This window comes from Myzus persicae, unplaced genomic scaffold (assembly GCF_001856785.1).
Source record: "Myzus persicae strain clone G006 unplaced genomic scaffold, MPER_G0061.0, whole genome shotgun sequence".
In the NCBI taxonomy this organism is placed as follows: Eukaryota; Metazoa; Arthropoda; class Insecta; order Hemiptera; family Aphididae; genus Myzus; species Myzus persicae.
In genome coordinates this window covers 446799-465334 of record NW_019100869.1, presented here as the reverse complement: position 1 = coordinate 465334, position 18536 = coordinate 446799, and the positions used below count along the sequence as shown (strand labels likewise).

General features: G+C 29.4%; 1 protein-coding gene across 2 annotated transcripts in view; it reads right to left on the bottom strand.

The window, feature by feature from the left end:
* Positions 1-18536, bottom strand: part of LOC111026532 (lachesin-like) — a 140872-nt gene that overhangs the window by 78016 nt on the left and 44320 nt on the right. For both annotated transcript variants that reach the window (XM_022304634.1, XM_022304635.1), the window contains one exon: positions 6698-6868. In XM_022304634.1, coding sequence (XP_022160326.1) covers positions 6698-6761 — 64 coding nt within the window. In that variant the 5' untranslated portion in view covers positions 6762-6868. The remainder of the gene's footprint in view (positions 1-6697; positions 6869-18536) is intronic.

The following is an 18536-nucleotide window of genomic DNA, read 5'->3' as shown; positions in this document are numbered from 1 at the left end:
ATTTCTCTAAACTTGATGCGTAGTACGTATCTTTAAAATAATCCCAAAATAAGTAGACACGTGGTGTGAGAACCAGTAACCTAGGAACCCAAGTGCAAAACATCGGGTGATTAATTTTGAATAACATTGTATTTACTTTTTACACTTATTTTAAGACGTATATTATTTAAATGGATGACCGACTTATAGTCATTATTATACACAATTATTATTTGGTAAAATATAACAATAATTCTTAAACTCCATATGTATACAGTATAGGAAATTTCATTTGAATAAACATGATCCTGATAAACCCTTTAAAAAATACTGAATATAAATACTTATGTATTCTGATAATGACTTACTTAATTAAACATTAATATATATAAATACCTCATTAAACGCAATTAAAATCGAAAACCATTTTAAAGTAATTTATTTTTCAAAATAATAAAAAAATTAAAAAAACCGTTTTTATATCGCAAATATAAAATGCCACTGTAGTACGTTTGACGTCTTGGCTCGTTCCCGTAACTACGTTGTACATAATATATTCATCGAATTATTGACATAGATATACTGGATGTATTTAAGACGAAGACTATCTTTCTCACTTACTAGTACCTAGGAATCTCCTGTTAAAATATTATGTAGATGATTTTTCATATTTTTGTAAATCTATATTTGCACAATGACATATTTAAAGATAAAATTGAAATAACTATAAATAGTGATGTAGTTAGATTATGTTAGTTATTTGTAGATACAAAAATCACTGAAATAGATGTGTGGCTCGAAGAATCTATATGGATAAAAAATATGTAAATATTAAATTTATCATTTTGTTTCCATTACTACCCTTTGAGACACAATGATGGGAATAGTTAATGAAGGATTATACTTATCGTAAGGATTATGTAAATCGCTTACGAAAAATCTTCGTCATAGACATACTGTTAAACTCAAAACCCAATTTTTTTCTTTCCTTAAATTATTATTATGTAAAACAAGAAAATGACCAAAAAACGAGGGGAAAAAGTACGCGACAAAATTATAAAGTAAATAATAATGAATAATCATCGTCTTGATCAGCTTTAAATATTTTAACCGTGGTTCCAGGCATGCCTTTTGATTTGATTAACGTCTTAAGCTTCGTTGGCGTTTCAATTAGTGAAATTATTAATAATGACAATTCCAATGAAGTTTTCGAAAATATTCTACTGTATTACTTATAAATACGTCGGATCGAAGAAGTAAAAATGGTACAATTGTCTATAGCAGACGACAAAAAATATTAAAACTGTATAGAAACAGGTTAAGGAATGTAAAATAATTGTATACACGAGTTGAATTTTTATGAATAATTGAACCATACCTAATGCTTTTTTAAGTTTAACGTTTCAGCTCGTAGGTATTAATATTTAAGTATTACGAGCGTTGAAAAGAGGAAAAAAATCGTTTTAATATCCAAGAATTAAAAAAAAAAAAAACAATAGTAATAATCATCATTACTTAGACGATAACGATGTAGTCGAAATTGTTAAAAGTGGAAATGTAAAAAAGCAATAGGTGCTTTTATACTCTTTTGAGGATACCTTGTTAAAAAAATATAATAGTAAAAAAGTATTGTGGTATTATTCGAATGTCTGAGTTTTGCTATTTTCCAGTAAAAAATGTACGTAATACAATACGACTATTATTAGATACATTCTGTCGATCAAAGCCGGATTCACGTTGTGTGCCAGTCAGTTGTGATTCGACAGCAGTATACCGTACGTGTTATCCAATTTGAAGAAACAGGCTGTTTGGGGGGGGTCTACGATGATTCGCCGACTCGGAAACGCACAGACGTTCGCGTATCGTCGCTCGAGTAGTGAGTACGGTATGCCCAAGTGTGTGAAATTTCCCGAGGTTTTCACCGCGAAGACTCGCGACGTTTAGCGCCCAAAACATTCCACTCGCCGCTCCGTCGCGATAAAATTGCCATCGCCAAAGTTAAATCCTGTTAGAACGGGTTGTAGGCATAGGAGACATCGGAAAACGTAGCCGACCGTGTGTAACGATACGAAATAACGTGCGTACATGCACATACCTGTATATGAAATGGGCGCCGCAAATGTTTTAACGAAACAATCGTCACGCACCGCCAAAAAGGTATTATGACAATATAACAATATAATATTACAATGCGAGTAACCGTATTATACATCATGTGCGTGTCGTTGATAAACCGTGCGCAAAACACAATGCGTTTTCGGCTGTTTATCGTCGATAAAACGTTTTGCACATCCCAACGAATTCGGATCCTGTTAATATAAAAGCGCGTCGTGGGCTGCACAGTCGTTTAGGTGTGCGCCATGACACATAGTTGTGTACTATTTTCCCGCGGTTCCCCTCTGAGCGTATGAATATAGTCACCTACTACTTATTACGGCGCACTTTGATGTTATTGTGTAACGTGCGCGGTGTACCGTACAATGGTAGGTATGTACCATACAAGGGTCGGGTTCGAAAATATACCATATACCGTTGGGTACACGGCGGTATACGACGCGCATACCGCGGTTGCAAAACGTAAATGTTCGTCGACGATCCGTCCGAAGTCGACAAACATGATGTGATATCTATTTATCGTTATAATACCGCGATAATCGCAAGCAGCTCACAACTATAACGCAATAATGCGAAAACACACGCCATTGGATTGTCGTGAAATTATTTAAAATCGCATCCGCATTATTATGTGTATTGTTACATAATAAGCGAAAAAAAGTTAAGGCGAGATAAAATAAATCGATCCAAACGCGAATTTCTGTTTCAAAACATGATGGTTGACAAAAAAAACAAATAAATAACACATCATTGTAAAATCAATACATTGTCCTAACTAATCGGTAATCACTTCACTTGTAATCTAAAACCGAATTAAACTTTATTTATAGGTGTATTGAAATATTACACACCTAGTGCAATTAAATATTATATTTTAAATACGACGTAGGCATGACCATGCATAATAACATTGTATCTGGGTATTTTTTTAATGACGATAATATTTAGTCGGCATTAAGTTATTCGTCGCACTAATATATTATCATTATGTATTATACATTTGAACAGTCGATTAACCCAAACAAAAAACTCGTCATCGCGTACTTACTTATAATTAAAAAAAACCTTTACCAACACACATTTTCAAAATGTTGCTCGAAACAAAATAGATATTTATGAATTGACTTTTGTATACTTTTTTCGTTTTGCAGTCTAAAAACATGGTCTGTTTTTTTTCCGGTTTGAAGCATTCACCGTTTCTCTACATGTGCACGTATACGTGTGTAATACAATCTCCGGATATAATATATTATAATGTATGAAATATAAAATAAGTTCGTTTGAATTTCGTACCACATGGAAACCTCGAATTTCTCCAACACACAATTGTTATTATGATGACGACACGATGAATGGGTAAGCACAATAAAAAAACATAATAAGAAAAAGACGCAACTGGATTTGAATATAATACTGCTCAAAAGTGATATGGGTTAGGGAAGAGGACACATTCTCAAAATGAAATTAACTTGGTAAAGAAGTTGACTGGATGCATGCGCGAGGACTCTTGACTTTAATAATCATCCCGACTTCACCAGTACCGTCTTACCGTATTTACACTCAATATTTTCAACGGTATAACATGTTGGTAATAAAATCTAAAGTTTAATAACGTACAATTTCAATGGACTGAATAAAAATAGAAATTAAATTAAATAATACATTGCCTTAAATTGCATAACTTTTTATTTGGGCTACAGCTAAAAATACACAATATTGATTTACTTATGAAACACAATAATACGTGAGTTTCTGACATATGTACCTAATAATAATCTGACTACGTATAATATAATGAGCAAAGAGTATTATTAAATTAATAAAATTAAAAATATGTATATTAATAATTGAATCAACTATTCGCTCGTATTTATAATTAAAAACAAACTCGCTTGAATTTGAAACAATTAAAAACACACGAGATTTGAAAAATCGAATTTACAATTATTATCAATTACCTACTGAAATTAATACCCACATAATTTTGGTCTTCCTAAAATCTATTCTTCACTTATGTCAATATTAGACATCGATAGACTGAATATATAGGTACACAAACAACTAAATATACTTAGATCACGTTTTTTACCATCTTGTAACGCAATGATGAACATAGAATTGTTACCGATTTTATTAGGTGTTGAACGATTTGTATACTATAAATATATGTTTAAAAAAATACCTGTGTACATTCTATTCACCTATATTTATTATTAACTTTACCTGAGTATTTTTAATACACGTTAAGCACTATGTATTTAATCCATATTTATTCGTATTAAAATGTTCAGTTGGAAAGTGCTTATTCTCCGAATCCAATATGCCTGTATAGAACACTGAGTATGTATTAAAGTACTAGGATTTATTTTATTTCATATTTTCTTGTATATACTTTTTTCTTAGAAAAGAACCAACAAAACAATACATCTATTGTATAACGAATGTATAATGAATGATGGTTTTCTTTTTTAAATAAGATGTGTTAACGGCGTTACAAATATTATCTAAAAATTTAAATCTAAAATACCTTTTTTTAATTTAGGTTGGGGGAAATCTATTTTATTCATATTGTGGTATTATAAACGTTATGGATAGACCGTTTAAATTAAAAACGAAACAAATAAATAACTATCGGCCAACACAGTACTGTAACAATATGATGTATGACCTCATGAGATACTCAATGTGCAACGTTCTATGATTATTGTTGGTCAACTAGCATAGAAAAATGTTTCGTTTCTAGTTTTCTGAGCCGTCCATTAAAAAACCCTGTATAATGCAGTAAAAATGGAATTTTTTTAGTAACAACCGTGTTGTTACTACATAATATAGATTTTTTCAAGATATTATTTCTGAAAGTTAGATCATTTTTTTTTGCATATTCCATATTGACCAGTGTCACCGACGATATAAATTATTACTACCATTATTAATATTATGTTATTAATATGAGTGTTACTCTGCGTAAATATAGTACACCAACGCAGAATGTGTGCCACGTATTAATGCAATGAACTACAGTTTTACTATTGATGTATGTTTATATTATTTACTGTGAATATAAATATTTTTAATATTTTTAATTATTTTTGTTTTATTCAGGTTCTCGTCACACCTTTTAGATTTTATATGAATTATGTAAAAAATAAAATATTGACAAAATGGTCCGATCTTTTGACTAATTAAAAAGTTTTAACATGGCATTTTAATCGAAACTCTCTTTGACCACGAAACTTCAAACCAGATATAACAAAGACGACAAACGTCTATAAAAGTTTAAAGTGTATAAAAATTTAAGAAAATATCAATTGCTGATAAATCAGTCATCCATGCTTTTGCGAACCATTTAATATTTATTTCCATACAATTTTATACTCATAACTTTCTATCAATGAAAACACTTAAAAAGTGAATCGAGAAGTGAGACATAGTTTTATAGAAATTTACACTGCGAAATATATTTGAACTTCTTTAACTAGGGTATTAAACGTTTTATAAGAATGGTCAATTTTTTTTTTTGATTAACTACTGTAATATAAAATTAAATAAAAATAATTATAATTTATAAGTAATTATTACTCCCATATTATTATAATGTAATTTATTTATATTATAAATTTGAGTCTATGAAATTGAAAATAAAATCACAAATAACTTGAATTCCAAAGTTACTAAGCAATTATTAAAAATAATTAATTTTAACAGAATATGTGCAGTGTAACGTATATTTTTGAATTTTTACAGAGATAAATATTTTCAAAAGAATTATACAGACATGATGTTTATATGTGTTATAATCTAGTGCCACATATTTCTGAACTATTTTATGGATTATATTGGCCATTGTTCACTGGACTTATACCTTTCATCACTTCAAAACTAAACCTTTTTTTTAGAAAATTTTGATATTAAACGAATTGCAATATAATATGTATAATATTTGAATAGGTAAAACTATAAAAGTATAAATTCTTGTCGAAACTTGGCGTTTGATGACGTGTAAAACATTTTAGTTCAAAGTAAAACTGTAAATAAATTTTAACTAATAGAACCAAGAATTTGTAATCGCCAAACTACAATCAACCACACTAAGTATTTGTGCCTTAGCCCCACCAGTCTACTGATATACTGACAACTATAGATATCACATTATTATTTTTTACTTCTAAATAAAGTGAAAAATAAAATATTTTTGGTTTTGACAGTCACTTATAACTATTTGAATTTGTAATTCTAAAGTACATTTCATACTCAATAATAGTATATAATATTAACTTTTTCTAAAACGAAATTTTTGTTTTTAAATATAAATACAAGGTGGACATAAATTAATATTTTACAAACGGTTATATACATTTTTTTCAAAAAATAATTCAGATTTTTAAAAAAACTTGAGAAAGATTTCAGTAAAACGTTCCTACCAAAATAACACATCCCCTATTAATTTCACAAAATATTAGTTGATTTTTAGTTTAAACATTTAAAACTAAATACGCTTTTATCAATACCAAAAATTAACTCCAAAACTATTTCAGTACTATGATCGTGCAAATTAAAATTACTGTTCATAAAATAATTACAAAAAATAGTTTGCTTTACTTACAGTTTACGTCTAGATCGCCATACAGAAAAATCAAAGCAACAATAATCAAATTTCTGTTAAACATTTTTGATTGAAATAGTTCTCCACGACAATTTATTTCAACGTTTGTTTTCACTGCAGCCCTCGCCTGATTCGTTCGTTTCAAACGCCATTCTCGTGCGACGAGTTCCCCTAAAAGAAATAAATAAACACTAAAAATAAATTTTGTTTGAATATTTGAACTATGAAATATAGCTAAATACTTTTTGTTTTACTGTGTTGTTTTTTGACAATTTCCAACAAAAATGATTAAAACTTACATTTTAATATATATATATATGTACCTATATGTGTCCTAGTCATGCATATGGAATGTCCAAAATCGTTATTGGAAGTGTAACTAACAGTATTATATTACTATTTATATTTTTCCGTACGTACATATTTGTAAACAATCTCTACTCTCATGTAAAAAGTTGAATATCAAATAAAAAAAAAATGTACACAATATGAAAATATTGAATTGGTTTTTTCCACCACTGACCCAATTCATACATCGTTACAGTTTAATATAATATGACGTACTATTAAACGTTTTTTAAATAATTAAATTTGTATATTGTTATTGCGCTTTAATGTACAACCATCATAACGTACGTCTCATGGAACAAAATGATAGTGTTAACACGGTTACTTGTAAAGGTTAATTGTACGGGAAAAGTGAATAGTGTGATCCTACTCAAATGTTACCAGTGATAAATGTTTATCCCCGAAACGGACAGTTTTTATTTGGTTAGTAGGTATTATCGTTTTTCATTTGTGTATAATGATATTTCATAGATATAACTAATATAAATATATAACTATACTGATTTAATAAAGATAAATATTAAAATATATTGTATAGTGTATACACCACAACAGTGTTTCACACTTTCATCAAGAATGCCCATCCCTCTTTAAGAGCTAATCATGCAATTACTAAAATTATAGTTTTTAGAATCCATGCAATTTAATTATTATCTTGTGCTGATACGAGAATATTTTTTTAAATTAGATAATTTACTGTACATATTTAACCGGATGATTTTTGATTGATCGAAATTCAAACAAGAAGTTTCTAAATTATTAAACTTTATGTGAAAATAATAGTCTTTAATTATGATTTTACTTAAATATTTAAATACCTACAAAAATAAATATAGTATTTAATCTAGTACTTATTACACTATAAATACTTATTATAACATTTTAATAAAATCATTTTGATTTCAATCATTTTAAAATCATAGAAACCTCCATATCCTATTAACAAATTATACTATACATGGTACTTGAAGTTTAATGGCTCAGAATTTAAATCTAATGTCGATTAAAAGTACTAATATTTAAAAAAAAATTATCTCTTTTAATAACTTTCAGCAAAAAAGGGGATTCACGTTGAAAAAATAGTTTGCAACCCCGTCACAGGAAAATTTTTTAATGACATAAAAAATTTAAGTACCTATTTGAAAATATGATCCTAGACTTACTTAAAAATTCCAAAAATTATAATTTGAATAAATGTATAATCACAGAAACAAATGACTTGGAGAATCAACGTATATAACATCTTATATACTGACCTTGGCGTTCTGTACTATGTTTAATGCCTTTCAATCAATTTCTTGCACTTCCTATTATTATAAATTTGGTCATAACCCTATTAGATACGATATAATATGACTATATTTAAGTGGCTATCAATTCATTAAAAAAGTCTGGGGAATTTCCACTCGGTAATAGTGTACGTTGATAAATTACACAAACCCATATAAATGTGCCATAATTGTCGTAGCTACCTATAATAAGGAAACACTTTAAGCTGATAATATTTTCGATGAATGTCACACGATTTATCGCATTTTATTATTTGCATTGTGTCCATTGTGTGGCCGGTGTACATTGATTGATATGACGTAGTAATCAAATCTGTATTGAGTTTACGTTTTTAGATAAAACGGCTGAAAGTTATCGTGAAAAAATACTTCATATTAAAGGGGCAATTATTCATTACAACAACAAGTTGATTTTATTTTATTTCTAGACATTTATGTTCATTAGCTATAATCACTAGCCCGCCAATATCGGTTTGCCCACGGTAAAATACCGTTTATCATTATATAACAATAGCCGGCAGCGGATAAAACATAATATTATACCACCACCATAACAATATGGTATATTGACCGACCGCCTCCTACATTGACGGGGCACAGAAATAAATTAAGCTACGCGTGGTCATTGATCGGTTATCGACGCTCATAATATTACGTACATAAAAAATTAAACGGTTTATTTTCGGGAAAGTTGCTCTGTACATTTACACACACACACACGCACACACACACAGACATTATGTAGTCATCGATTAGTATTTTATTTTATTAGAAAAAAATAAAAAACCATTATATAATAGAATATTATCCTTAACTCGGCTATAGTGGTATACCTACTATATTATCACGATCATATACCTGCAAACTACTTTTTCGGCAACAAATCGTGTAATATACCAATTATTAATATCTAAGTACACGTATATTTTTACAGGCAATCTTTTATTTAGACTATTTTTGAACTTGATGTAAACACTATAAACTAATTTTAGAACAATAAATAATTAAATATAATTTTAAAAAACGTATGTCTGTACATTTTAATTCTCGAAGAAGATGTAAACTTTGTTTACACATATATAGTTCGTTATAATATTTTAATTTATTATTCAAATATCCTGAGCACTTATATTTTTCGTTTCTTTTAAAGAAAATTTGCATAATTTTAGAATCAATAGTTAACACTCAAATACTAGGTTAAAGGTTAGTTCCCAAATATCGAGTAGTTTGTAATTTACTGTACGTCATAACGCTTACGCATAAACACTATTCACGTGTTATCAACAATTTACAAAGAGTTAAACTTTTGATTTTTTTTTAAATATCTGTTTATAATTTAATTTCAACGTTTTAAAATAATATAATCAATCAATACAGTTGTTAGATTCTCAGAGGAGCGAGAAATGTTTTGAATTTACAATGATGTGTGTTTTTTATCTGTGTATTTGTCATCACCTGGACACCTTATGTAGTAACAATTATATTGATACAATATTTAAACGAAGAATAACGGTTTTAGTTATATTGTTGTAATTCATTGGAAGGTACTTGGAAATTTCAAAATATATTATTATATTATATAAGTACACACAATGAAAGTTACAAATGCATTTTTTTTCATCAAAAAATAATTCAACCTACTGCATTACGTGTAAATGATTTTCATTATAAAATATTTTAAAGAAATTATTTTAAGAATTTTGGGCTGTACTTATATTTTACTGAGAACAATAATAAGGTATTAAAATATTTCTAGCCCCTTTATAGTGCAACTAAAATATGTGCCCACTATAATTGGCTGGATGGTTATAATATTATATTTTCAGTAATTTAATATGATATAGTATAGTTCAATTTTCTAATTGATGCATAATGAAATGATATGAATGAACTCTTCAATAATTATACCAGAAGTTCGTAACTATTGGGTGCTGAATGAGATAACAACATTCGAATTAATCCGGTAAGCAACAGGTCGTTCTTAAAGTAAAGTCATTGTACACAGTCAATCTCCGATCCTTGTCTCTCGCCCCTCCGCACACGTAAGAACTAATTCTTTTACTATTCTAACTATTCTAATTCTGTCAGAGTTTTAAACATTAAAGTGCATGCGTTTTTGATTTTAATGTTTTATAAGAGACTGATCAAGTTAAATACATATTAAAACAATCAACCATACTGCACAAAAAAAGTATTATTTATCAATGTGGCACAAGTAAAAATAATTTCCATGTACATTGGTGACAAGATGGTAATATAAAAATTACATTCTGTAGGGTCTTCGAGAGAAAAATTCACTGTAAACAACAAGAAACTTGGCATGAAAAACAACAAGAAAAACTACGGTTGTAGCTCAATTGCCGAGATCATATTTCCTTTAACCGAAGTCTGAAGCTTAGAAAAACAACCGTGTTCGTATGATACGATGCTTTCGTAATATTTCAAAACAATTGTAAGAATGACGTCTTTTTCTCTACGCTACACTAATACACTACAACTGGATATTTCTGTTCAGTCAAATTTAATACCTCCCCCCTTTCCATACTGCAATATGTCTTGTGTATACTGTAAGGCTACACTAACCGATTTCGGCAATGAACTCCTGTAATGGGACGGGGAAAAAAATGTATCATATTCCAAAACTGTTAGGATAGGTCGTGTACTACAACGGTGTGTGATTTCCACAATATTTGTACGAGACAGGCCAGGTGGGTTTTTGAATTAACGGTATTATAACGACACGAAAGAAATACTTAATATAGTGATTTCGACTAAATGTGGTTACTGGTTATTTATAAACAAACCACTTATATAAAAAAAATTAATGAAAACACCTAATTAATATGTTTCAATGTTTGCCAATGTGAAACAGTCCATTTATTAGAATCGCTAAATTATACAGAATATTAGTCATATTTATAGCTTTAAAAATCAAAATTAGAGCTAATTACAATCATAACATAAAATGGTGGTAAAATCTTACTTTTACAGAAAATAAATTGTCTAAGTTGTTTAAGTATAATCAAATACATTTTATCGTCTCATTTTTTTTCAGTAACAAAATATTAGTTTCAATAAATATGTAAGAATAATAATAAAATATGTATTCAAAAAATATTTCCTATGGAATAAATACTAATTAATAGAATAAAAATGACCCGTACCTATGTGATTTATTTAAGCAGAATAACTTATGTATAATACTTGCTTAATATAGAATAGTAGCGTGTCCATGTAGTGTTCATTCTATCAATAATTGATAGGCATACATGATAAATCCATCTAAAGGATTTGTGATTTTGGGTCATTAGGCCATATGAAAACCGACCAGTTGAATTAATTAAGAGGGCGTAACACAATTTACGCTCAGCAGATCACGTGTATCTTCGGTAGTTTAAAAATTAGAGTGAATCGACCCATTATGAAACTTGATGGTAAGAATATTTAATGTGTCATAAGTTGGTTTTTTACGATTGTTGAATTTTTAAGTGAGTTATGAGCATTTTTAATACGTAGAACTTGTCAAAAAATCAAACTATCGTAAAAAAACCAACATACAAACACAGACAATGCCCTTACCATCGAGTTTCATGATAGGTCGTTCATTCTAATTTTTAAACAAACGAAGCTTCACACAAGCTTGCTACACGTGATCTGCTGAGCTTAAATTTACTATGCTACGCACTTGTTAGACGGAGACAACAAATGCCAGTGTCCTCTTAAAGTGTACTCATACGTGTGGCCGTTTTTATTGTCGTGCACTCCTGATCGGGACACTTTTCAGCGCAAATCATGATTAAACGGCACACTTGTTAAATTGTTTGCTCGTTATAGTATTATCTGATGTACGTATAACGAGTATTCGTTGCACCGGAGATTCATATCAGGCTTGCCACGACCACAACACTGCACACTGCACAGAATACAATTGTTCGAGTAGATAACACTAACCTTTTTTTTTTATTAGTTCTCCTTGGGAGTCTAATAAAATTCCATAGCCCGGAGGAACGGGGTAGCCATCAATTCCCGGAATAATATATCGGTTCGTTTTTATTTCTTTAAATTGCAAAATAGTGCCGTAAATCTCCGGCACTTGTTGTCAATGACTGATGAAGATAAGTAAAAAAAAAAAGGTGGATTCTCACGATGGCTTTTATATATAAACACATTGCAAATTGTAATATTATCACTTAACAGTTAACAATTTCTTGGTAAATTTATGTGTTTTTGAATTAATTTTTACTAAGACTCGTAAAAAAAACAATAATGAAAAATTTATTTTTTATTTTTGTTGTAATTAAAAAAATATAATGAAAAGACAATTAAAAAATTATAACAATATATTTTATAGATTTGTTTTCTATTGAGTTGTTTATAATGAAATAAAATATACCGAGAAAATGACTTTTGACTAATAAAATAATCATTCTGTAATATATCTTTTCAAAATACCGTGGTCCTCTGTTTAAACTGATCTTAAACTGAGCCGTAAGTGTGACAACGTGACGAAATGTGACGAGTTGCATTGTACAACATAACAGTGGGTTACCGATTGAAAGTTTTGTACTTATTTATAAAATGTAAAAATAAATGTATTTTAATATAAACGTTTGGGTAATACAATAAGTATACCTGCAACTACTGAATATAATTACATCAAATACAACATAATACTATAAAACATAATATAACGGATTTTGGACAAGCTAAATTGGTAGTAGGTATAGAAATTATGTATGAATTAAAAATTTTATTTTTTTATAGATTAACGATGATAATTGATAATCTTATGAACGTTACAGTGCATTATATTTATTGTAATTTTTTTACAATAAATAAAAGTATTTATTAGGACATTATAATAAACAAATGGTTTTAAATTTATTCTTTTATCCTCGTCATATTTTATTTTTATTTTACTTCAATTTAGAGAAAACAAATCTTGCATAAATAAAATATAGGTATTACAGTATTTATGAGTGACAATAATTCCGACACTTTATTCCTATATACGCACTGTATAATTTTTACTTGTTAAAAATCTATGCAACTTGTGTGTGTGTGTGTGTTTGTGTGTGTGTTTGTTTTGGTTATAACAGAATTACGTGTAAAATATACCGTGAATATTAACTAAATTGTGATTGAAAGTCATTCTTTCAAAAATTAGAGTTGAGAAATAATTCATTGATATACCAAGTCCTAAATTAACACGATGATCTCATCGTCAGAGAGGTGAAAGTTCCGATCGTTGAAAAGCACGTTCTGTTTTTGACGATGTTTACACTTGTTGCGTCGGCTTTTCTGTTCTGTTTGTAGCCGTCAATTTAACAATACGCGTATTGGGCACTAAACAGTTGAAACTTATCAGGCCACATATTTGAGAACTACTCGTCTGAAATAACTAAAATGTTGTTTCAATCAATAAAACAAGATTATTGGGATACACCGAAAAAATTTTGAAAAAAATAATTATGGTAATTATATTTTCAAAAAAGACAGTAAGATACAATATACACTAACAATATTATTCTTAGTAGTCAAATAATATATGGACTAATTTCAATTGTTGCCTTTTAACCGGATTGCAATTATTTGATATCTCACAAACCATAAATAAATATTTATCTTATAATCTTAAATATTTTAATATGTATCATCAAAATTAAATAGTACCTACCTATTTTTGTTTTTTTTTTCTAAAATATTTCAAAAAATATTATTAAGAGAAAAGCTTCAGGAATAATAATTATTGTGTGCTCAGTAATACAAATATAAAACATTATTTGAGTTTTAATTTTTTTTTTATCTTAAATTAATCATGAAAAATAAATAAGATAGTACAGCCAATATAAAAGAGAAGAATTTTTCGTTTCCTACAAAGTAGGTAAGTAAGGGTTTTTGAATTATTCCATATAACCTACTCACAGTCAATTTATTCATCAGTCATCACATTATTTAAATGTTTTGTTCATTAGACATTTTAAAAAATATTGTGTTTATGAATAGTTGAATTTTTAATGTAACAATGGTATTACATAATATATGAACGAATCCGTTTAAAGGGCTAACTACAGAGTTCAATTCCGTCACAGTTAATGCTCAGAAATGCTGCTTGAAGTTTATTGTGATTTGGATTACTGTAATTGGATGTTTAAAAAAACACTATGGAGAATTTTTCACTGTGTTTTTATTGAGTTTCGTGACATAAACATGAACAAGAGAAAAATAAGTCTATCAGGATTAGGTCCACGTCGAAATAAATCAGGTGCAGCTTTTGTAAAACTAAACGAAGCGGATGACAGACGTACTACACAGCTACTGAGAATTGTGTAGGAAAAATGCTGGGAAAAATCAATTTTAAGCTTTAACTGTAGTGTCTAGTTTTTTCTTTTCACCCGTCCCGTGATTTGTGTGTCGACTTTCGAATAGCCCAATAATAATTACCGTACGTAAAAAGCAATTACCAACCGGAGGGCACGGACAAAATTGTTAATACCCACCCACGACATATTCTTTCATATTTTTGTGTCGAATATTATTGCTACCGTTTTAAGTGGGAAAGACATATATCAATTCTAAGACGACTGTACATATGAATTAAACTTCCGGCCGGGTAGATGTTATTTATGCTCTCTTCAAGATTAATGGAACGTCTGCACTACATTATTACATTACACACGCAAACAGTCGAGCACAATATACATATATCATACACATTATACACAAATATTGAAGTAAATACTTGAGTCGATTACTGGGTGGGCGGGTGTAGAGCATGCCGCCACTATTATAATATTATTAAAGGTTTCTCTCCCCACTTTTGTACCCTTTAAAAAAAATATTCAATTTCCCCTATGTATAAATCAAAAAAAATAAAAATACATAATATTTAATTTTAGTAGATAAGTATATCGTACCATACATTCTCGGTACCAATTTTTATTAGAAACCAAAAAATAAAAACGTATATAGACTCAGATTTTTTTCGATGTTTATTTTTTTTTATTTTTTTTTTGTCAACCAAATACGGTCGCCCATTAATATCTTTAACTTGGATATGTACACTGTACGTGGTAACATCAATCGTGCGCATGTAGGAGGAATGGTTTTAAAATCCCATTCGACTTGGGCACAATATCGAAGGCAATCAATTGCACTACGATTTTGAATCATTTCTGGCGAATAGTCTTGAAGTTTCACAGACGTCCGTAAATAAAATCTCGAAAAAAAGCTATCAGCGACTTCTTTTTGTCTTCTGTAAACCGCCCCCCTCCCAGCGCGTCCAAATCTTATCCACAGCCTGAACTTACGTATGTGAAGCGAAAACCGTGTCTGCTACACAGTGCGCACGACGCACGTGGGGTTGTGACGGAAGGGTAGCACATTTATTTTACAGTCGACATTTTGTTGTTAGTCGGTATACGAATCAGCTCATTCAAAGCATCATGAAATCTTTTTTTTCCGACAAATCAATTTTCAGTAAAATTTAAAAGAAAAATATTAAAATATTATTTCGGTTGTCCAGAAATAAATGACAGGCATATTATTATATAATATCATTGTACATTAATTATATACAATTATACGATTATTATACCACGGGCACATCATGAACAATGAAAATTAAAATCGAATGTAAAATTGCAGAAATATATTTTGTCAGTAAACCCTTATTCAGTATTGAAAAACAGAATAAGGTTTATTCTATGTATTTATTTTTTTTTTTATCTATGGTTTGGAAATTGCAAGTTGTGTAAGTTTCACTTTAAAATAGTTTAAATTAGAGAACCTTGCATATAGATCTGTAATTATTATCATACAAATTTAAAAAATAGTAAAAGAAAATGTTTAAAAAAACAGCAATGAACCGACAACACACATTTTAAAAATAAATCTATAACATTGTTCGATAAAATATACTCAATTCAGAATATTGTTTTCTAGCTAATATAGTGACAATTTCAGTAAAAATGCTAATGTTTATGTGTTACATAAACTAGATTAGACACTAGCAGGCGTACAAAGTTATAAAATCTTAATAATTCTGTTATCACCATTTAGACCATTTTATTTTTCTTTATGTTAAAAATAATGTAGTGCTTTCATAGTCAATAAATTCTATAAAAGTGCTTGACAATAAAATGTATACAAGTGCTTGACAATAAAACAATCTTATATCAATATTATATGATCTCAGTTTACTCGTGCATTTATTTTACAAACAGAACACTGAAATCCAATAAATTGATTTTAATATAATTACAAATTAATTCTACAAGCTATTAAATGCATATTATACAACGTAGCTACAGTGCCAATGTGCATTCGTTATTTTCTAGATGACTACACATTTAGGTTGAAAAACAGTTACTGAAAATGCGGGGGATCCCCACAGTTTATCTAGAGTACAACAAATATAAATCCTTCTTTTATATTCGAATTTTAGTGTATGTGTTTATTTGAGGGGTCTCTCGCAGATTCCTAATTTAATACAATATAGGTACCTTGTTTAATGGTCTAAAGACTAAAATTAAAACTAAATACCCGCGCGAATTGTGTTTGTTGTGCTTACAACTTGCTTTGGTTGTTAAAAATATGATACTATTGAGTTTTATGTGAAAATATAAATCGATAAAATATCGGTTTCACTGTTGAAGTTTAGGAGGTACTGGTACAATGGAAAGACGTTAAGATCTTAAATTCTTGGTGTTCTGGTAAATCATAGACAGGGTTGAATTCAATGATGCGTTTACTCGGAGTATTGTTACGGGAGTAAGTAATAGTTTTTTTTTACGAGGTCGTTAAACGAAAAATCATTGGCAAGTAAATTGGGTGTATGAAACTCGATACCAAAAGTAATTTACCCGTAACTACCCACTACTATATAAGGTAGGTAAGTTTTAACTTTTTAACAATATAGTAATGTTCGAAATACGAGCATAGAATTATTAATGCACGCATGAGTATATAGTAAATATTTGATTGTAATATTAAATGAAGTATACTGATAAGTCAATAATTGTATATTATAATATCTGATTCGTATCGTTGAAGTGCGTGTACCGTAATAAACATATTACTTTCAAACTGCGTGTCTAATAGTTTTTACAGTTTTGTAAAAAAAAATATATATATTTAAGTTAAATACGCGTGGTACCACAGAACGAGAAAATAAAAACAGGAAAACATCTGATTGTTTTAGATTTATTTCCGTCGAAACTTTTCATTCGTCTCTTCCTGATTAATCTTCCATCTAGCTAGGACCTATGACTTTCTGGGCCGCGGAAAGTGATATCATTCATTAAGGACTCTATTTCCTTTCTTGGTAGATCCCATTCATCCGAAATCAAAAACACAAGTCTGTACCGAACGGCAAATACGTAAATGCAGACTTCTTGATTAAACACACACACACACACACACACACACACACACACACACACACACACACACACACACACACACACACACACACACACAAACAGAATGGCGATTGGCGACTACCCACTCCACCAGCGTACTATTATACCACCATGTATCACATGCAACACCGCCACTGAAATCGTCAAGGGGGAAAAAATAAATAAACAGGAAACGCACACTTGAGAATTATACCCGTGAATGCGGGTTAGGGTTTCACTGGTTTTAAGATCTTTTTATATTTTAATAAACTATGAACTATTATGAGTAATAACTATTATATTTCTGTAATCGTTCGTATTCGGTGACCGGGTAAAGCACAATAAGTTTATGGCCCTATTTTATTTGCTTCCGTTTTCGATCGGTAGATGAACGCGATAGGTACTTGAAACACACGTGTTTTTACACAAAACGAATCGCCCGACTACTGTGCAATTTCTTTTCAAACTAATCTCTTTTACGGTAAATAATTTAAGGTCCTCAGGTATACGTCGTACGTACCTACAACAAAGGCGACTTTTAAATTATTGTTTTTTTTTTTTTTTTAATGCATTCTCTGGTTGAATTGTCAAAATCCTTATAATATACAGTAAAAGTAGACATGTGTTGCAGCTGCAGTATTGTGTAAGCCGAAAAACTGTGTTGTTGATTTATGTCATGGGATTAATAAATTATACAATCAAATCTGTAAACAATAATATTCTATACATGCATTTTTTCCTGTATAGTTAAGTGGTATTTGTAAGGTGAAATATTACATTGATATTAATTTATGAGACGAG